Source organism: Esox lucius, chromosome 23 (genome assembly GCF_011004845.1).
Source record: "Esox lucius isolate fEsoLuc1 chromosome 23, fEsoLuc1.pri, whole genome shotgun sequence".
Taxonomy (NCBI): Eukaryota; Metazoa; Chordata; class Actinopteri; order Esociformes; family Esocidae; genus Esox; species Esox lucius.
In genome coordinates this window covers 24,686,895-24,709,697 of record NC_047591.1, presented here as the reverse complement: position 1 = coordinate 24,709,697, position 22,803 = coordinate 24,686,895, and the positions used below count along the sequence as shown (strand labels likewise).

Below are 22,803 nucleotides of genomic sequence, written 5' to 3'. Positions count from 1 at the left end.
TAAAAGGCTAAGGACTCTAAACATAAAATTCTAAAACCCTTAACTTGACACTAATCCACCCCAAGCATTTACCATGTGACTGTTTATCCTGACAAACTAACAGCAGTTGTGGTTGTGTGGCTGTTGGACTGTGGTTGTGTGGCTGTTGGACTGTAATTGTGTGGCTGTTGGACTGTGGTTGTGTGGCTGTTGGACTGTGGTTGTGTGGCTGTTGGACTGTGGTTGTGTGGCTGTTGGACTGTGGTTGTGTGGCTGTTGGACTGTGGTTGTGTGGCTGTTGGACTGTGGTTGTGTGGCTGTTGGACTGTGGTTTGGTTTGACAACATCATGACATCGTTCTGTCTCTGTAGGTCGTCAGTGGAGTGGCGTCTAAACAGGAGCTCTGCGTTACCGTGGCAACACCATGTGACATCAGACGGTCACCTGGTCCTCCTGCATGCCGACCACGCTGCAGAGGGCAACTACAGCTGTTATGACAACCAGGGACTCCTCATTCAAACTGTCAGACTACAGCTGGGACGTAAGCATTTCCTCTTCCGTCCACTTCATGTACCGTTCATTACAATGTATTTATTGTGACAAAATAATGTCAAAATAATACTACGGAAGCCAAGTCTAACTAGCCTATTGAAGGAAGACTGCATTTAGAATTGCACTCGCTGGTTAGCTTCTCTTTCATTTCACAGCAACTGGCTGTACATGATTACCATGTATATTTTCAAATGTCAGATGCGCTCTGTTCGGGAACACACCACACGGCAAAAGTTAAAGTTAAAAGATGCCAAAGCCTTTCTTCTGTGAGGTCGCTGTGGTCTCAATGCAGGCAGATTCTACTGGTTGTTCTGTCAGGCTTCTAGGCGCTGTTAGCAATACCCAGGAGACAAGGCCACACCCACCCTGCCATGTTCAACTAACCGCCCAACTTTCCTCAGGAACAAAGTTTCTTTAAAGTCTGTTTTTTTTTATGTACACTCGTTGCAGGCAGACAGACAGGTGGCAAAATCCAAACAGGAAACATTTCAATTGAACTTTAATGGCCACCAGCCAATCTGCTGTTATTGGGTTATCAGCTGTTCTGAAACAATTCTGTTTCATTCCATACACTTCCTTTCTTGGACAGGAAATAACTTGAAGTGCTTTGATTAGAGTGACGAGTTACCTGAATAGGGCCAGCCCTCCTAATATTTGTATATACTCAATGAGATTTCACCACATAGTAAATCACTGAGGCTTGTTTTCAGTTTGAACACAAATGAGACATAACATCCTTCTGTGATCCAACTCCTTCTCCAGTGAAAAGGAACTTTGTTGAAGTATTTTCAAGACAAGCAATTGTTTGTAGATTTTTGCATATATTTCTCAACCCACCCAACCAACCCATGCCGTGGGGCCACTTTTGGGCCCTGACTTACAGTTTAAGAACCTCTTAAACTATTTATTTTTTGTCATCAGATCCCCCCGGACTGCTCAGCGTTTCCTGTCGTGTGCCCAATCACAACCTGGTGTTTTGTTCTTGGGTGGAGTCTGTGAAGACTCACCTGCCAGCCCAGTACCACGCCTCCTACAGGTAAACCTCTTCTCACTCAACTACCTCAATGCTTAGACTGAATGTAAGTGTTGCTGAAGTTACACACCATATCCTGCATCCACATGTAGCAGTGCTGGGTCCTTCTAGTCTGTAGTGGACAAGAATTCCCCAGTCAGAGACCTCAGATACCTACTGGACAGGGATATGATCCTTCACCCCTCAGCAGCGACACTCTCCCCTGACCACCCCCCTCCATCCTTCAGGGACAGGAACCAGGTGATGCCGTGTGATGTGTCTCCACCCCCCCAGCAGCGGTGCACCATCACCGGACCCACCATGTGGCAGCCATACCATGACATAAACATCACGGAGACCAACCCTCTGGGTACCCAGACCACTGTCGTCAGGCTCCGCTTTGACCAATTATGTAGGTCACCGTTCACCGTGTGTCTGTGTCTCGCTTGTTCTCATATCAGCTGATTTATCTCCTCACCCCGCTGGGTCCCCAACGCTTCCCCCTCTCCATCCGCAGTAAAGCCCGACCCCCCAGAGGCGGTGACAGCAGAGGGGGTTGTGGGATTCACCAGGAGGCTGCAGGTGAACTGGAGACCGCCTGCTTCCTGGCCCAATGATTCAGGTCCTTTCCCCCTCCACGTCCAACTCCAGTACCGGCCTGTTGGATCCAAAGTCTGGTCCACTGTCAGTATTGACCCCATTTCTACCTCCACAGAACCTCAGATAATTTAATACATTGAATTACATCCCCCATCGGTACTGCTTCACATCAGATGATCATCTCTCCCAGGTGGAAACTATGGACAGTCACCTGCTGATAACTGATGCCTTAGAAGCCACTGCCCACCACCTGCAGGTCAGAGTTCAGGATGGACACAACCCAGACAGCCAGTGGAGTGATTGGAGCCCTGTCCAGCAGGCCTCCCCCTGGACTAGTAAGACCTGTTTCCCTTATAGAGCTTCACTGACCAGGGCTACACGAAGCATACAAAGGTAGTATCCCAATTTGAGCCAGACTGCTGCACAGACAAATCCTGCAAAACCAGGATATTTGCGTTTCCTGTAGTGTGAGAACATTCCTACCACGACGCATTGATCAAATAACACTGGATATATTGGATCGGTACTGTTCCAAATGAGTGTTTCATTAGACATCTTTGTAGTGTTCTTGCTCCGTTACGTAGACACCATTGATGTGTTATGCTTAGGTTAGCCTGTCCCCTCAGCAGCCTTTGTTCATTGTTACAAGTGTTTGTAAATCCAACAGGAAGCACAGTTCAGCCTACTGAAGTAACACCAGCTGACTATGAAACAGATGCGACAACCACCCCCAAGCCAGAGAGTAAGTAGCATTGTGTTGTTTTGGTAGCGTTGGGGCACCTTAATGTCAAGCAAAACCCTTGGATAGGATCAATCTATCAAACATCCAGTCTAAAACAAATAAAATAAATGTTAGGTGACCTTAAAAAGGTCAAACTGCTGTGTTGGCAGAGGGTGGAAGATGTGAGGAAAAACAGGCACTGTTCTCTGATGTCCACTTTCCTGTACTAAATTTCTCAACAATTCTCTGTTGGCTAATGGTTCTCTTTCTGATGTCACAATGGTCCTTTTACTACTCTGTAATGGTTCTCTCTACTGTTGTAACTCCTAGATCTGTATGAAGAAGGTGGTAATCTCGGCGTGGTAGTTTTACTGGCTCTGTTTGCTGGAATCATCCTGGCACTGGTTTCCTCTCTTTTTGTTCTTATGTGGTGAGTTAGATCCCCCAGCATCGCCCCTGCGGCCAGACAATCACATTATTACAGCAGGTGAAGGTTGTAGTCTAGAATATTTTAATCAGAGTCATGTGCAACATATTGTTGATATGTCATTCTTTACTTGTTGTTTATGCAGGATGAGACACAGGGGGTGGGGCAACAGGACGAAACAAGAACTGACCTCAATGGTGAAGATGAAGTCCATGCCGATCTAAAGTGAGTCTGTTAAGAACCAGGGACTAAGGCTGGGCGGGAACAATAGTAGGGGAGATTTATACTGGGGGGGAACCTTGGGGGAGACTAATACGGGGGGGGTGTCTTGGGGGAGACTAATACGGGGGGTGGTGTCTTGGGGGAGACTAATACGGGGGGGTGTCTTGGGGGAGACTAATACGGGGGGGGTGTCTTGGGGGAGACTAATACGGGGGGGGTGTCTTGGGGGAGACTAATACGGGGGGGGTGTCTTGGGGGAGACTAATACGGGGGGGGTGTCTTGGGGGAGACTAATACGGGGGGGGTGTCTTTGGGGAGACTAATACGGGGGGGGGTGTCTTGGGGGAGACTAATACGGGGGGGGTGTCTTGGGGGAGACTAATAGTAGGGGGGGACTTAAGTAGGTGGGCCTTCCTACGGGGGGGGGCTACAGTAACTTACGTTCTTTCATGCAATTCAAAGTGCTTTACATTAGAAATACACAAAAATAAAAACATCACCAGGGACACGTAAACTAAGATTCAAAAGTGGTTAATGTTGGAGCAGGTCTGAGATTTTCAGGCAGTTTTTTCCAACTCGACACAAAATGACTGAACACTGCCTCAACAGACTTTGTCCTTAACATCTTATTAAAATGGTGTTTGTCTCCTCTCCTCAGACCCCTTGGTTGGCCCCTACTCTCAGCCCTTATAGGGCCTCTAGTCTCCACAAAGCCACGTCCTACCAGAATTCACAACATGCTTTCCACAAGCCATTCGCAGCATATGCCTGGCCTTCTGATTCTGCCTGCCGACAGACGTGGCGGAATGACCGACCGACTCCTTCAAGTGGAGCTAAATCTATCCTGATTGGCTATGAGGCTCAACATAACGTTCTCTACAGTATGTAGCAACCACACTCTTGAGGGCAGAAGACCTGTACATAGAATGGTCTGACTGTCTGCAACCTTTCATTGTTGACTTGTAGAATGCTGTGAAGAAGCAGAGATCAGGGCATTATGGTTATACTGTTGGCATTATACAAGTGTCACTAGCTTCACTGGTGCCTAGCCTTACATTAAAACATTTGGACTTTGCAGATATGGAATCTAACCTTGAGGTGACAATAGAAGCTAGTGACAACGCAGTATAGAGGTTATAAACTTGCCAATTCCTCTGGATTTCAGTGGAAGAGAAACTTAAGAGAAGAAGTGTGCAAGGCTATTGGACAAGGGGGAGAGTTCTGTCAGTTGCAGTCTGGCGACTCCTGCAACAGGAGTATGTTAGTCTGAGGTTGGTCTGGGAAGAGTTACCTCTACCTCTCCCACAGACTGGCAGTGTTTATGTGCTTTGTTCTCTTGTTGAAGGGACTTCCATCTTCTACAAGCACATGTTCCTGTTTTCAAGGGACACAGAAAGTGACAGCCTATGTTCGGACTTTAACAAGACAACGCTCCTCCACATCTAATGGATTGGTTGAACCTCCCCAGCGTTTTATCTACATGTGGGGCAAAACCATGGAATATTACCTGAAGTCTCTCTGCGTGGATGAAGTTCATTGTGAAACAGCACCCTCCATTTCAGGACAGTCCCTCCTGGTGCCACAACACTGTGTAGGAATGTAAAAAACAAACTGCCTTAGCTCAGAGTTAATGCCTCTGGGTAGAGGAGAAACGTCATGTTCTCTCAAGCCAGTAGTCATCCGTGGACTGTTTTAGCTATTTGTATATTGTTTATTAACCAACAGAATGAAATAGATCATATGTTACGCTATTTTTACACGTTTCATTGTACTGTTATGTGGACTCCTTTCCATAAGTTTATTATAAATATCAGTGTTTCCCAAGTTTTACACACAGCGATTTAAAATTGGACCTCTATTCCAAAAGATTTGTTGTTGCTACAGATGTCGAATCTTAATATGAGCCAATTGCAAAATTTTAATTATTACGGTCTATGCTATTTAGGGAAATTCCTGCAATAATACAAAGATCAAATTATCATTCGACATCTTTAGATAATGTTCTGCCCTACCTCTGACAGTTCTCTGTGCCAAAGATGGTGTTTTAACCTGACAATGTGTTTTGCCACGTCAGGGCATCATTCCTCTACCCAGCCATCTGATTGCATGTTCCTGTTCGCACTCACACACCGACACATAGAGGCCTTGACGATTACCTTAAGAAATGCAACAGTAGCATCAGTACCTTGGGGGTGTACAAGTGCTTCAATAGTTCTGAGTCTGCTTGTTTAAAGGCAGGAGCATTGAGTTTAATACGGGACCTCTGTTCTAAGGGATAGAGTTGACATTGTGTCTATTCTGAAGGTAATAGGGTGCAATTTGGGATGGCTGTCTGCTTCAGCATGACCATAATGGTGGAAGTTAGAAGTCAATCATCAAGTTTGTTCCACACTGTAGTGATGGCCATTCGAGGCTTCATTAGCGTTCTTCTAGCAGCAGGATATTATGCTAGCAGTGCTAACTCAGATTTTCTTTTTCTAAATAAAAGCTGTCACTGAAATATATAAGGTAATATAGTTAACAGTCTAGTCTGGAACGGACATTAAACATAAAATGTACAATCTAGTCTTTTTCACAGACTAGATTGTTAACTATATTGCCTTATACATTTCAATTATGGCTTTTTTTTATTGATAAAGAAAATCTGAGTGACGCTAGCATAATATCATGCTGTTAAAATAAAATAATAAAATAAAATAATGCTAATGAAGCCTTGAATGGCCATCACTACAATACTACAATAGAAATAGGCTTCTGGGGTGTTTACCTGAAGCTGTGTTTTGGTTATCTCTGGTCAAGGGGGTTACATCTGAATTGGTGTCCTAGTCATCTCTGGTCCATGGGGTTACGTCTGATGCTTCTGGGAGCCTCAACAAGCTCTGGACCAAAACGCTATGTCTTCTTTATCCTCCTCATGGTTGGTCACCTATCCCAGGGAAAACAGAGGCTGTGGTTATTACTGGTTAAGAGATTATAACTGATGGAGGTAACTACCTGTTAGAGATTATATTGGTTATTGGTAAAGAGGTTAAAAATGTTAGAGATTATATTGGGGATTGGTAAATAACCAACAAACATCTTTTGGGAAAATGGTGTGGAATAATTCTATGTTATTTTCTAAGATTATTGTACTGTGTGTTCAGTTTGTTCCAAAGTCAATGTGAGATCCATAGAACTAGTCATTTGAAAACTAAACTGGACACGAGCCTTATGATCTGGGAGAACAGGTCAGCCATGTTGGTCAAAAACAATGATGTTTTGCCATTGTTGTGATAGTGTAGAAACCAATCCACTCTGAAGAATGTATCTGCCTTGTTCTGTTGGCTAGATAGAATTACCCAGTCAGCATTTGGATGAACAAATCCATAACTGTTTAACTGCCAACATGCTGGGCCCTACAAAGTAAAAACTGACAGGGCATTACTACTGCCTTTCTTTCCAGTTGGACCGGATTTCTCCCTGACTAAAATGCCGAACCTTTTATCCCATCTTGGAACAACGAGGGTCTCCGTGGTGAGACCAATATAATAACCATGTCTCTCCTGTTTATATCGTCACAGGACATGGTCACCTGGTTCTAACGGATCCAGCCTTCCTTCCACCTGCTCTTGTCCATTTATACTAATAAGATCAGATCCCAGACTATCTTTTAATCATGTAAAAAAGCCACAATCAGAATGCGGACAAGATCAGTTAAAAGAACACGTTAGGAACAGGTGTGAACAGCCCTGTTGACAATTTTCTTTCTTTCTTTCTTTCTTGATGTGCATTGATGTTGACTAATGATGATCAGTGTGGTGATCAGGGGCTGGCGCTGCTGGTTTGATATGGATAAAGATACACTAGCTCTGGACCAGGATGTCACTTGGTTAAGCTTAGAAAAATGCCCTGGACCAGAGTTAGGACAGCTAAGATGAAGATGTTAACAGCGTTTGGTGTACGACAATATGATAAGCTGTTTTTTTTTCTCTTTACATGTTTGTACTTCTGTGAAATAAATATTATTTTATCACATTCTTGATCTAATACATTTTGTTTTTGTTATAATAATTTGTTCTCCAAGTTTGCTCAGAATGAATACACAGTTCCACCCACCATAATCCACATTTAAGGGATTTTTTTAAATTCTAAAATATACAACAAAATACTGGAATAACTGTAAATCCTCCTTTTAGTAAGTACTGATTATCCACGTTTACACACACACAGAAGTATACATACTTGGGTTTATAGCTGGTGCGGAGACAACATACTTGGTACAGACACAAAGCACACGGTTCTACCCACCATAATTCACACACAAGGGATTTTTTTTAAATTCTAAAATAAAATGATATAGAAACAAGAAACCAGGAAAGCCTAGTTCAGCCAGCATCCAAAATAGAAAGTGTTGCCATCTTGAGATTCAAACCCGGGTTGCCCACGTGAAAGTCTGTGTTAACCACTACACCACCCAACTGTATATTTTCTGGCTGTCAGTATAGCCTCGTCTCTATCCTGAACAAATCCTCTTTTGCCACTGGCCGTTTTAAAAGTTAACTGGCCATTCATGAATGACATTGATTCACTTAAACTGACTAACGTTTCCTACTAAGTTTACCACCACAAAAAGTCTATGTATGGCGTTTGCCACTGGCCGTTTTAACCACGTATTAGCCAGTAATACGCTTTACCGGTATCTACTAACATACTGGAATAATCATAAGAATTGAGCAATTGCTAGTGAGACTGAAGATGAATTTTTCCATGCCAGAAACAGTCGCAATATAGCCGTATACAGTTTAAGTTAAGGCTTACTATAACGTAACTAATGTGTGTTGTAGCCATGTGTTAGTCTATCCTGACCCATAAGGCATGCACGGATGCATACTTCCAAACAGTTGCAGTATAACCGTAATATAACCTGGTTATTTTCAGGCTTACGATAACATAGATACTGAAGGTTTTAGCCAGCAAAGTTTTGGTCTATACAGAATAAATCATAATGCATACTGCGCTTCACATGCAAGGAGAAACAAACTCGGGACCTATAGTTTACAGGTCCGTTTCTCTAACCACTATACTATTTAACAAGGGGTAGTCAGTCAGTCAGAGACATTTGCTCTTCTTAAAAACTGAAGTAACACAATGATAATTCTCCACCACCCTTTGACTTTGTGGAACCACCTTTGGCAGTACTTCCAGCCGTGTGTGGTCTTGACCACCTTTGCACCTCTAGATCTGACATTATTTCACCATGCCGTCTGTGATGGTAATTCCATGTATCGACACTCGGAGTAAGGGACACAGAAACAAAGTTCTCTTTGTACATTATTTTATTAATTATTATGCACAGAGACTATTATGAGAGACGCGTCAACCGCTTACACAAACATAATCGTCTGAGGAGACTAACTAATATAGCTCATTCAACCGTATATATCACATAGGAAAAAGGGGTGTGGTAAGATGCTGCCATCTGTCTCATGTCAATCAAACACCTTTCCCTTTGTTCTATCACACAAGTCAAATGCTATCTTCCCCCACCTTATCCTTCCTGCCATAATGTTTACTGTAGTGTTTACCCAAAGGGGCCAACTGACCTTACTGCCCCCTGTTGTATCTTCTCCTATCTTGTCCTAAAACCCATTGATCTGCATCTGGACAGACAATAGATGTCCCCTATGCAAATACCAGATCCCACACATTCCTCTAACTATCTAAACAGTGGGACTCAGTCCTTTACTCAGAGAATACGTTGTATAAAGAAATTTCCACAACACGTCCCACAAATTTTTGGTGGGATTTAGGTCGGGGCTCCAACTGGGCCCCTCAAAGACGTGTACCTTTTCATTCTATAGCCACTCCATGGTGGCTTTTGTGGTGCTTCGGGTCATTGTCATGCTGTGAGGGGTGTGTAGATGTGGGATAACATCCTAATTTAAATGCAGTAGTCTGTTACTGTAGGCGCTTATGCAACATATTGTGGGAAATGCAAATAGACTTAGTCGATGTACACATTTCCTTTAACAGTCTAATAGGGATGTCACGAAAAAGCTGATTTTTGAACTTTGATACGATACCAGAGAAAATAAATTTCTCAATACTCATTTCGATACCATGACGATAAAGTCCAAGTGTAATCTTTTAAATTAACAATTACTATTAAAACTATTTCTTTTTAAGGAACATTCAAAAACATATAGAATTAACAAATACATGAAACATTAGCTTTCAATGAGACAGTTTCTCAGTGCTTAAGTCAGAACTGAATTTATAACAAGATTAGAAATCATTACTGGATGTCTATATGTTCACAACAGTTTGGGGTCACGTAGAAATGTCCTTGTTTTTAAAAGAAAATCATATTTATTGTTTATTAAAATAACATGAAATTGTGTAGACATTGTTAATGTTGTAAATGACTATTGTAGCTGGATACAGCTGATTTCTAATGGAATATCTACATATAATCAGCAGCCATCACCCCAGTGTTCCAATGGCACGTTGTGTTTGCTAATCCAAGTTTATCATTTTAGCAAAGGACCCAGGACCCCATATTCCCGAAGCACTCTCCACAGGATGCCGCGAGGGATACAGTCGAATGCCTTCTTCAAATCCACAAAACACATGTGGATTGGTTGGGCAAACTCCCATGAACCCTCCAACACCCCGTAGAGGGTATAGAGCTGGTCCAGTGTTCCACAGCCCGGACGAAAACCACACTGTTCCTCCTGAATCCGAGGTTCTACTATCGGCCTTATTCTCCTCTCCAGAACCCTGGCATATAGTTGGAACACACCCTCCGGTCCCCCTTCTTAAAAAGAGGGACCACCACCCCGGTCTGCCATCCCAGAGGCACTGTCCCCGACCGCCACGCAATGTTGCACAGGCGTGTCAACCAAGACAGCCCCACAACATCCAGAGACTTGAAGTACTCAGGGCGGATTTCATCCATCCCCGGTGCCTTGCCACCGAGGAGTTTCTTGACCACCTCTGAGCCCTCATCCTCTGCTTCCTCAATGGAAGACATGACAGCGGGATTGAGGAGATCCTCGAAGTACTCCTTCCACCGCCCGACGACATCCCCAGTTGAGGTCAACAGCTGCCCAACTCTACTGTAAACAGCGTTGGTAGGGCACTGTTTCCCTCTCCTGATGGTTTGCCAGAATCTCTTCGAGGCCAGCCGATAGGCCAGCCTTCTCCATGGACTCACCAAACTCCTCCCAGGCCCGAGCTGCAGCCCACTTGGCCTGTCGGTACCCGTCAGCTGCCTCAGGAGTCCCACAAGCCAACCAGGCCTGATAGGACTCCTTCTTCAGCTTGACGGCATCCCTTACTTCCGGTGTCCACCACCGGGTTCGGGGATTGCCGCCTCGACAGGCACCGGAGACCTTACGGCCACAGCTCCGAGCGGCCGCTTCGACAATGGCGGTGGAGAACATGGTCCACTCGGACTCAATATTCCAGCCTCCCTCAGGATCCAGTCGAAACTCTGCCGGAGGTGAGAGTTAAAGATCTCTCTGACAGGAGACTCGGCCAGACGTTCCCAGCAGACCCTTACAGTACGCTTGGGCCTGCCGAGTCTGTCCAGCTTCCTCCCCCGCCATCGGATCCAACTCACCACCAGGTGGTGATCAGTTGACAGCTCCGCCCCTCTCTTCACCCGAGTGTCCAAGACATACGGCCGCAGGTCAGATGAGACGACAACAAAGTCAATCATCGACCTGCGGCCTAGGGTGTCCTGGTGCCACGTGCACTGATGGACACCCTTATGCTTGAACATGGTGTTCGTTATGGACAAAGTGTGACTAGCACAGAAGTCCAATAACTGAACACTGCTCGTGTTCAGATCAGGGGGGCCGTTCCTCCCAATCACGCCCCTCCAGGTTTCACTGTCGTTGCCCACGTGGGCGTTGAAGTCCCCCAGTAGAACGATAGAGTCCCCAGTCTGAGCACTTTCCAGCACCCCTCCCAGAGACTCCAAGAAGGTTGGGTACTCTGCCCTGCCGTTCGGCCCGTAGGCACAAACAACAGTGAGAGACCTATCCCCGACCCGTAGGCGCAGGGAAACGACCCTCTCGTTCACCGGGGTAAACTCCAACACATGGCGGCAGAGCTGGGGAGCTATAAGCAAACCCACACCAGCCCGCCGCCTCTCACCATGGGCAACTCCAGAGTGGTGAAGAGTCCATCCTCTCTCAAGGAGTGTGGTTCCAGAGCCCAAGCCGTGCGTAGAGGTGATCCTGACTACCTCTAATCGGAACCTCTCAACCTCACGCACGATCTCAGACTCCTTCCCCGCCAGCGAGGTGACGTTCCACGTCCCTAGAGCTAGTTTCCGTGTCCAGGGATCGGGTTGTCTAGGCCCCTGCCTTCGACTGCCGCCCGATCCTCTTCGACCGGCCCCTTATGGTCCCTCCTGTGGGTGGTGAGCCCACGGGAAGGCGGCCCCATGTCGCCCGTTCGGGCTATGCCCGGCCGGGCCCCATGGGGAAAGGCCCGGCCACCAGGCGCTCGCATACGAGCCCCAACCCCGGGCCTGGCTCCAGGGTGGGGCCCTGGCTGCGCCATACCGGGCGACGTCACAGAACTCAAAATTGTACGCATCATTAAGGGGGTTTTGAACCGCTCTTAGTCTGACCCGTCACTTAAGACCTGTTTGCCTTGGGAACATTGTGTCAGTGTCCAAATATTTCCGGACCTAACTGTATGACTGAGCAGTATTGTTTACTGATGGTGTTTTATTGTCCTGTACAATGCAAACAGGTCAGGTTTTTTCCTAGAGACATAACTTTTTCCTTGCACGTGGACTTCGGCTGGTACCTGACTGTTGATGGTGAGTCACCCATTTGAAGAAAGGGAACACTAGGATTTGCATGTGGAGATATTTATATTTTGGAAGGATCTTCAACCAAATTGAAGCCAGTCTGATTGTCTTGGTGGTATGACTGAATATGGTTGCACACAATACATATTAACATTGTGGTGCAGTGGACATTTGTACTAAATTGTTATCTACAACATTGAGGGTTGATTGAAGTATCAATTGAGTGTTAACAAAAGTCTTGATTGTTTAAGATGTAATCAAAGAAGTGATACTACAGTGAGGTCCAAATATTTCCAGTAATTTGGGGTATTTTAACCGGGTGCACCCAGGTACCATTTGTATTTTGTATTTTTGCTGATAGTATAGATACCATTTATTATTTGCATTTGTACGTCTCTCATGTCAAGTTTTGGAATTTGCAAATTACATATACCGCTCCGGAAGAAATTAAGAGACCACTGTTCTTTTTCTTTCCTTTCCAAAATAGTCAAAAAGGAAAGTTTTAAGTGAGGAACAAAATGGTTAAAAATAAGAGACCATTGCAAATTGAAAGCTTCTGTTCCTCACTCAAAACATTCCTTTTGAACTTTATTGGAAAGGAAAGCAAAAGGTCTCTTAATTTTATCCGGAGCTATATATTACATTTCTATCACTTGATTAAAAAGTTAGTTATCGTTGCCTTTATAGATAGAAAAAAATACTTTCTTATGCCATGAAGAAATTAAATAGCTTTGGCAGACTCGCTAGCAATTGCTCAATTCTTATGACTATTCCAGTAAGTTATTAGATTCCGGTAAAGCTTATCATTGGCTAAAACGAAGTTAAAAAGGCCAGTGTCAATCGACATACATATACGCTATTTGTGGTGGAGGAAGTAAGAAACGTTAGTCAGTTTAACTGTATCAATGTCATTCATGAATGGCCAATTAACTATTAACACGCCAGTGGTAAAAGAGGATTTATTCAGGATAGAGACAAGAGGCTATACTGACAGCCAAAATATGTACATCTCGGTGGTGAGATGTAAAGAAATCCATTGTTTGTGAATTATGATGGGTGAGCAGTGTGCTTTGGGTCTGGACTGAGTATGTTGTCTCCGCCCCAGCTATAAACCCAAGTATGTATACTTCTGTGTGTGTGTAAACGTGGATAATCAGTACTTACTAAATGGAGGATTTACAGTTATTCAAGTACTTTAAACACTTCAAGGACATTGTGTGAACCCTGTTTCAATTACAAATATAAGGCATAATTATTAAACGTACCTTCAGCCGCAGGCCTGTTCCGGGCTCCGCAGCGTTGAGGCCAGGAAAAACTACCGGTGATGTCTGAGTCCCAAACACGTGCAAAAGACCTTTCCAGTATCCAGGCCGCTGTGTGCGATCGGTTGCAGAGGAAACTTCCTTCCCACGTACCCAGTCAAATTCGGGCCTTCCCGGTTACTCAGAGTGCTATCTGGTTGTATAATCTTCTGTTCGGCTGTTAATAACTATGTCTCAATAACTCAATGCCAAAGCTCTCTCAACACTCCAGTATGTACCGCACAGTTGATATAGTGTCCCTTCTGACTTCAACATACAAAGCTTATCGTTAACCATGGAAAATCATTAAAATAGCGGTAAATATTACTTCGCATTCAGTGATACTACCACGAGCGACCTCTTGTTTCTTTCTTTCCTCCTGTTTTCAAGATACCTGTTCCTCTGCTAAACCCGCCTCTTCTAAATAAACACCTGATAACACCTGATAGGTAGAGCTGCTATAATTTGCGAACCACGTGCATCTATCATGCAAATATGTTGATCGAGGCATAAGCCAGTTATCAGTAATAAAGTTAGTCAATATATTTTAATAACATCATAACAAAGGTCATCTATAAAATATTGTTACTGCACTTTATCTGAGGATATACGCTTTTTAAAGGACTGGCAAAAATCTGACGGGCTGCACCTACAGCTACCACCAGACTGGTCTTGGTACAGTATAAAACCTACAACTACCACCAGACTGGTCTTGGTACTGTATAAAACCTACAACTACCACCAGACTGGTCTTGGTACTGTATGAAAACCTACAACTACCACCAGACTGGTCTTGGTACTGTATGAAAACCTACAACTACCACCAGACTGGTCTTGGCACTGTAGAAAAACCATCTACTACTTCTACAGTACTACCAGACTAGTCATGGTACTGTATAAAACCTACAACTAATCCCAGACTGGTCTTGTACTGTATACAAACCTACAACTAATCCCAGACTGGTTTTAAGATTGTATAAAAACCTACAACTACCACCAGAATGGTGACCCCTGTAACACTGGTTTGCTTTCACGTTTCCGATAAGAAGGAACAGGATGATTATTTTAAATAAAGACACAATTTAAAAATGTATCCGGCGTGGGGGAAAAAGCCCCACACCATTATAACATGTTGGCTCAACTCCCTCTCAGAGCTGTTGGGTTATTGCTCTCCATATTGTGGGGTCGTTCCACTCTTCCCCCGTTTGTCTTGGCACCGGTCCTGTTTTGGACAGTGGAACATAAAGGAATCTGCCCTTCCTGCTGGACTGGGGCAGCATTTCCTGTTTCCCGTCAGCAAGGTCCTGGTCTTACAGTGTCAGGAATTAACTGCAGTGAAACAGAAAGAAGCCCTGTTCATACACGGTTTTAAGTTTTCCTTTGTCCTGAAAGTGTCCCAACACTATTTGACCGGTGTAGAGGATGAGGGTGCCTGTTAAAGGCAGGTATAAACAGGGCGACTGTGAGGACAGGCATCTTTCTGGTGGTGATCTAGTCAATGGTCTTTGACATTCACTACTCATCCACATCTATTTACACTTAAGATCTGATCAGAATCAGAACCCATTGGGTCCTTCTGTCATCAAAGCCCCATGTAAACCTGGTGCTATTATTGTAATTAGATTAGTATAAACAGAAGAGATCACGATAGAATCAGGATGACAGATGCATGTTAGAAACAGGATAAGCTGGCCTTGAAAACATACAGATTATTCACTTTGAGTTGTATTGTTAATGTTGTAGCCGGTGTCTCCCAAAGCTTAGCTATGACTGGTATACAAAGTCAAAGTCTTTTATTTATCAAATGCACTGAATAACAGCATCATTCTGAACAATAAAATTCTTATAACATGGCACACAACATCTACGTAGTAAGCATTAACAAATATATAAAGCAAAAAGATACATTACAGTGTAAAGTAGCAGCAATTGCACAGAGTGTAGAATGGGGTCTATGGAAAATATGAAGAGATATTAAATAAGTCTAGTGTGCTACACTAAAATAAAAAAAAATCCCAGACTGAATGTACTAAAATAGGATAATCCCAGATTGAATGCACAAAGTCATCAAAGCATTTGAAATGTTCATGTGATCAACTAATCATTGATTATATTGATTCCTGTTAACATGCATCATGTCAGTGTATATCCAACACACCCATAACTAACAACTCCAAGGTTCACCAAGAAACACTGGCCACACAACATGTGGTCAACAAGGAATATTTATTCAGGAAACAAATCACAACTTTCACTGCAACCAGTGTCTTTAGGGTATCAATATGAAAGTAAGACTTAAATACAACATATACATTCAACAAATAACATTACTATAAATAAATAAACATGTGCAAAATGCAACATATTGTGTGAATTAAGTACACATTGTCAATTAAAAAGAGCAGCAAAAATAGTTTCAATGCAGATCAGACAGGGACAGTTTCAGAGTACCATTGTGACTCTCTGATGCCTCCTTCAGGCCAATGATCAAACTGCACTGATCCCACACAGGTTGGTCATTTACCATGGAGGATGAGAGGGGCCTCTATCATTCTCTATGGTTGGCAGTGGCACACTTCCTTTTTACTATATTTACTGTGGCCCATAAAGCCCAGGTCAAAAGAAGTACACTACATAAATGTGACAATCGTTAAGAACAATTTACTGATCAGAACAGCCAGAGTAAATGGTAGACAGAAATAATTGAAATATAAAATTAGTAAAAGAGTATATAAATATTGTTCCTAAAAATTTTATCTTTCCTGGACTATATGAATAAGAACAGATGAGACCTTAACAACAGAACACTGAGCAGGTTCCCTGGTGTTCCTCTGCCAGGGTTATGCATTTGACATCAAGACTTCATGTCTTCTACACGGTTCATGAAGCCACTGGAGGCTCCAACACAAACACATTGAAACACTTCTGTTCCTGAAGATGTTCTGCCTCATACAGAGTTGTCCCCTTTTCCCATTCATTTTCCAACTCAGTAAAGAAATAGGTAACCACCAAAATATAGGCAACATGAGTAAATTAACAATAGTATATTGAACGCAGATGTGGACTTAAATCATGCTAAGGGTCATTTATACAAATCCTGGACAGTCACTCTTCCCATTAATTAGGTAGACTTTGAATGAGGGGTGATTGTTGGGGCTAGTCTGACTTTACACAGCTCATTTGGCAGTCACCAGATCAAAATAAATAAATAAATACTTCTAGAAGATTCCAGAGCACCAACTGAGACTGTTTTACACCATCAATAAAACACAAAATGATGTCATCCGTCACGTTGCCATATCCATCAAATAGTTGCAGACATTTTAGAATTCAAGGCACTCTGGGTCCAGCTGACCCAAAGTGACCCAGTCTAACACTACTCGACTCCCTGACAGACATGACAAAACCACCTAGCCTGATCGACAGTTACAACACCTCCTCCTAGCCCGAATGACAGTTACAACACCTCCTCCTAGCCCGAATGACAGTTACAACACCTCCTCCTAGCCTGAATGACAGTTACAACATCTCCCCCTGGCTTGACACAGTCATGACACCTTCAATGACAGACACAACAACCTCATAACCTGACTGACAGACAGTTACAACACCTCCTCCTGGCCTGAAAGACAGTTACAACACCTCCTCCTGGCCTGACAGACAGACAGTTACAACACCTCCTCCTGGCCTGACAGACAGACAGTTACAACACCTCCTCCTGGCCTGACAGACAGTTACAACACTTCCTCCTGGCCTGACAGACAGACAGTTACAACACTTCCTCCTGGCCTGACAGACAGACAGCTAAAACACCTCCTCCTGGCCTGACAGACAGAGAGTGAAGGACTAAAGGAAGGCAGACAGACAGACAGAAGGAGAGGAAGAGAAGTGGAAGAAGTTTCCATGGTAATGGCATGGTAGGAAGTAATGCCTCCCAAATGACACACTATTCACTTTATAGTTCACTACTTCTGATCAGAGCAGGATCGAATGGGGCTGACGTTGTCTACACTTCAAAAGTGCCCAATATAAGGAATAGGGCCCTGCTCAAAAGTGACGCACTATACAGGAAACAGGGCTGTGGTCTGGAGAAGGGCACAACCAATGAAGAGGGTGCCATTTGAAAAGCATCATAGTGTTGGACCTTCCTGTCCGTCAGATGTTGATGCTGTACTTAGTAGAGATCACCTCTCTAGTTCCTGTCCGTCAGACGTCAATGGCAATGCCATGTTTAGTGGAGATCACCTCTCTAGTTCCTGTCAGGTACATGAGCACGGAGCAGAGGTGTGGCATCGTCGCCGTGATGCTCACGTACAGCCAATAGGAGATGGGCGCTGTGTTACCGAACGGACACACCCACAGGCCGTGGCGAACCCCGTCCCTGATGTGGTGTGAGGCCAGGGAGATGAACAGCATCCAGGGCAGAGAGCACCAGGAGTCCTTCAGCCTGCCCAGCCAAAGAACCAGCCGGAGAGACAGGCACAGGATGGGGATGAAGGTGGAGCAGTGCAGGGGGGGGCGGTGGGCGAGGCTGGTGGCTGCCTGGAGGGGAGGGGGGTGACATCAGACACATGACAACCAAACACCTACATAACAGCGTAAAATATCTAGTAAATATCTAGTGAACATCCTTCAATAACGGCATTTAACCATTAATACTTTATTTATAATAGAACACGGTTAAGGTAATAATATCAGTACTATAATAATATCAGTACTATAACACTTTATTTATAATAGAACACAGTTTAGGTAATAATATCAGTACTATAAGTGTGTACAGTAACAATATGACTACAAATGATCTATGCCTGAAGATCAAAGCAACAGAAGTCCTCCTTACTTTGAGAGAGAGGGAGCCAGCCATATAAAAGTGGTCCAGGTCAATAAGAGAGGCCAGAATCCCTGCTAAGATAACTTCATAGAAGTCGCTCTTCTTCCTGACTCCGATGACAATGGCCCAGGACCAGAGGCCTATGACCCCGTGGACAGTGTTGTCCAGCACCGCCCGCAGCCACAGGTGGTGCTGGAGTGCGTTCAGCTGCAGGACATGATCAGCCAGCAGGCAGAAGGCCCCAATCCCAGTGCTGGCCAGCAAGGAGGCAGAGGAGAAGGTCTGGAGCAGAGCCTGGGCTTTCTCCGTCTCCACAGCCAGGCTCAGGGGCACGGAGCCCCCAGCCACCCCAGCTGAGGATGACGAGTCCAGCTTGGAGTGAAACCCTCGCATGTCACTGCTGGGGGAAGGTCCTCTTCCATACGGGGTCAGTAACACCTGGCTGGCAAACTGGAACACAGAATAATGACTCTGAAACTATAACAACACCCTAAACATTATGAATGACCATGATACTCCCTAAACATTATGAAAGACCATGATACTCCCTAAACATTATGAAAGACCATGATACTCCCTAAACATTATGAAAGACCATGATACTCCCTAAACATTATGAAAGACCATGATACTCCCTAAACATTATGAAAGACCATGATACTCCCTAAACATTATGAAAGACCATGATACTAGCAAGCTGCCCAGATGGGGACTGTTGGTTAGACTAAGTGGTCTTGTTTGTCACTATGGGTAAATGTTGCCAGAGGCCACTCGACTACTAGGACAGGAAGCTGGAAGCTTCACTTTGGCATGAAGTCCGGTCTTCTGCCTCAGTTCTCTTTTGATAACAAAGACAGCTGTCCCATTAAAATGTCACTTTGGATGTGGATCTTTAAATAGTTCTCCTGCCAAGTAGAGCCAGGAGACATGCAGGCCAGCTCCAACCCAGATTCAAGTAGAGCCAGGAGACATGCAGGCCAGCTCCAACCCAGATTCATTAGTCCACAATTCAGCTAACCATTAAAGTGGGACAAACAACAAATATTGAAAATGTGTGCAGGTTCATTAATCCCTAACACATTGTTGGACAGTCTGTCAAAGAACCTCGCTAAAATGAACTTTGAAATAATAATAAAAAAACATGAACATGACTGTTCATGCTAAGTTCATTTCCATTAGTTCACAAGGTTGTCCCTAGGGGTTTAGTCAAGGGGATCTGTAAGGTATTGTGGGGCTAGGCCTCTGTGGTTCCACCTGGCTTTCCCTGAACCAGAGTGCTGAACACAGACCAGTGTTTCTCAACCCTGCTCCTGGACACCCCCCTGCCCTGCATGTTTTAGATCTCTCCCTGCCCTGACTGACTTAAAAAGTTTTTAAATCTACATAAAAATAAATATAATAATTGTTAATTATTGGACAAATTAAGCACCAAGAATTTGAAATGTTCTTAAATGTAAGAATGAACACAATGACAGTATAATTTAAATGGAGATTACAAATGTAATCCTATAAAATGTAATCAAATTGTTTAATGCCACCACCCTACTCCATTTAAAGCGAAACATGCATGTCAATGTGTATGTATGTATGCATCATGTTCCAGTCTGCTGTGCCAAGCTGCTTATTATCTAGATCAGGGCTCTTTAAGTCCTGTCCTGGAGGGCCAAAATGCTGCTAGACAACTGTACTCACCTGGTGTCCCAACTCTGAGCCAATCCCTGATTAGAAGGTGAGGAAGAAAACCAGAAATATTTCAGCCCGCCAGGACCAGAATTGAATAGCCCTGAGGTACACAGACAGGTATGAAGCACAGACAGGTATGAACCACAGACAGGTATGAACCACAGACAGGTATGAACCACAGACAGAAGAAAGTGTCCTAAGGTCGAGGTCTTTGTGGGACCACGAAATATATATCCCATCTGAACTGTATCCGTGACATACCCAAAACATCCATCTGGTTTGTCGTAAAATCAATACCCAATCCGACTGGAATCTAAAGTTGGCCATATCTGATCCGAAATATGCCAGAAATGAGGGATCAGATCTTAATTTTGTCAGAAAAGGCTGCATTAAGTCAGCTAAATTGTTTTAACCTGTCTGGCAGTGGCCATTGATGTTGCACATGTATTTTATATTATAGCTGGGCCAGTCTCAGATTTCCCACAATCTACAATTCAGTATTTTTATAAGACATCCCTTTTTTTAAATGAAGAGGCAGGAAGACAGGGTTTATTATAAATGCATCTGTCTCACCTGCTAGTGTGTGCAATTTCATTTATTTGTTGAATAGGATATTGCTTGGCCTGTGTACATGTGTAGGTCTACCTGGCCTGTGTACATGTGTAGTTATAAAGGTGTGTGTGTGTGTGTGGGGGGGGGGGGGGGGGGGGTCTGATAGTAGGCTCATTAAAATGAACGTCCCTCAAGAGTTACGATGCCTTTATCATACACACATAAAGAAGTGTTTTAGGCTATTCATTGCGTTGGACAATGATATAATTAATAAACTAGTTTCCCAACTCCTTCACAACAGTACTAGTCCAACCACCCTACAAAAGAGCTTCTGGTTACATCTCCACTTCCCACTATATGCACATGTCCATTCCATTACCGCAGAGAACAAGCTGGGAAACAAGGTTGATCTCAAACAAATCTATGATATTTATCCTAGAAAACATGAGTGATTCATGCAGAAAAAAAAAAGTTAAACTACAAATTGTAGAGAATATGAATAGGATACAAATGTATACATATCTCTTTCGATTTTCTAATTATAAATGTGTTTATATTGTAAGCTAATTGTTAATGCTTTCCTACTGAAAGTGACAAGACAAGACAAATAGACACAGGTCATTTGCGCGGGTCAAAATAACATCTGTTATTTTGGTCCATCTATATAACTTCTATCTGCATGATCTGCACAACATAACGGAAGCTGTTATAATGTATTATAAAGTTATTATGAGGAATTAACACATCAAATAGGCCTATTATTAGCCAATAAGGCACATCAAATGTGCACGAAATGAAATCCATTTTCACCCCTGATCCTCAGATGGGTGACTTGAAAAGTCTCTTCCCAGTCACCAAGGTGTTCCTGACTACTGGTTTTATTTAACTGGTGGAGCGCATCTCTCACCAAATGCCACAACATCCTCTGCAATGTATTGTCACTGAAGCAATCAAACATAAATATTTAGATTTACATGTTATAGTATTAGTTAATTATTAAAAACCTTCTTTGGTATCATTTTATTGTAATGGCTTTTTAAATTAACAAGACCAATATTTACGTTATGGAAGAAATTCCGATCAGCCATTTTGAGCTAGAAATCTGAATTGTTATTGGGATTGTTATTAAATCGGGATAAAATTGTAAATGAGGATAATTTTTGTCCGGATAATCATGGCATTAAATTCTCATATAGTCCCACCCCTAAATGTGACGGTTGTCATATACCAGAGTGTACCACAAGTCATGTCTTCAATTAGTCCACACAGTGCACATCCTGAAACTAAGTCATTTACAGCAATGAAAGACATATTGATTCATACCGAAAGAGACAGACATGCATGAATGGAGGCAGAATGTGTACTAAGGCAGAATCACTCAAGACTGCTGTCAGGGGTTACAATGTTCCTCCTTGTTTTCCAGGACGTTTCGCACAAGACCAAAAATGACTAATAATGGGCATTTCTTGATCGATGGTTTGAAAATGACCATAAGTTGAAGTAATGTTACGAAATGCAAACGTTTATATAATTCTACAGAAGCCTCTGCTGTACTGCAGCCTACTGAACTAACCGTTACATTGGCTGCTGTGTAGGCGGGCATGACGAGACAATGTAGTCAGCTTCGAGATAGCAAGCTAAGACATTTCATATAGTGCTCAATGTCAAAATGCCGATATGATATCACGACGGTAGCTGGTCAGCTACTGGATCGGCATAACTTGCAAGATTGTGCATTATCACTTGACAACATAGTTAACGCGTTCGTTTTGGAACAACTGAATTGACTTTGTATTTCAATATACTTCCTTTACTTATAGCTGGCTAGCTAGTTGCTTAGCTAGTTAGCTAATGTTACCCTAGGCTAGTTGGCAAGGGGAATCCCCACTGAATCTACAAAACGGTTGGATAACATTATAGACTACAAGTGTGTTTGATTTCCTAGATGTAGCAATGTTATGACACCAAAGTCACTGAAATTAAATAACACCGTAGATGAAAATATTACAACATTTGTCACTCACCCCATTGTAGCTTTTCCTCCACCTACTGTAGGCTAGCTAACATCGGACTAATCTGTATACAGTAGAAAGCAGTCCCGCCCCTAGCAG

At 43.4% G+C, this 22,803-nt stretch overlaps 2 protein-coding genes across 4 annotated transcripts in view; one reads left to right on the top strand and one right to left on the bottom strand.

The window, feature by feature from the left end:
• The window catches only part of il11ra (interleukin 11 receptor, alpha), a 33,540-nt gene extending 27,559 nt beyond the window's left edge, over positions 1–5,981 (top strand). The window contains exons 4-12 of the mRNA XM_020042724.3: positions 351–520; positions 1,453–1,567; positions 1,792–1,955; positions 2,061–2,227; positions 2,334–2,478; positions 2,811–2,885; positions 3,195–3,294; positions 3,437–3,516; positions 4,172–5,981. Of these exons, the coding sequence (XP_019898283.1) occupies positions 351–520; positions 1,453–1,567; positions 1,792–1,955; positions 2,061–2,227; positions 2,334–2,478; positions 2,811–2,885; positions 3,195–3,294; positions 3,437–3,515 (1,015 nt within the window). The 3' untranslated portion in view covers position 3,516; positions 4,172–5,981. The remainder of the gene's footprint in view (positions 1–350; positions 521–1,452; positions 1,568–1,791; positions 1,956–2,060; positions 2,228–2,333; positions 2,479–2,810; positions 2,886–3,194; positions 3,295–3,436; positions 3,517–4,171) is intronic.
• A 9,849-nt stretch (positions 5,982–15,830) lies between these two features.
• On the bottom strand, positions 15,831–22,803 carry tmem267 (transmembrane protein 267). Of its 3 annotated transcripts, XR_003777876.2 has the most exons (5): positions 22,717–22,791; positions 20,150–20,240; positions 18,467–18,907; positions 17,402–18,165; positions 15,831–17,300 (listed from the first exon to the last, which is right to left on the bottom strand). XR_003777876.2 is itself a non-coding variant. In XM_029117176.2 (4 exons), exons 3-4 carry the CDS (start codon positions 18,848–18,850, stop codon positions 17,830–17,832), a joined length of 720 nt encoding a protein of 239 aa, XP_028973009.1. In that variant the 5' UTR covers positions 18,851–18,907; positions 20,150–20,240; positions 22,717–22,791; the 3' UTR covers positions 15,831–17,829. The 3 variants fall into 3 exon arrangements, 2 of the variants coding, with proteins under 2 accessions (XP_028973009.1, XP_028973011.1); XM_029117176.2 differs by having other exon boundaries at positions 15,831–18,165; XM_029117178.2 differs by lacking the exon at positions 20,150–20,240 and having other exon boundaries at positions 15,831–18,165; positions 22,717–22,803.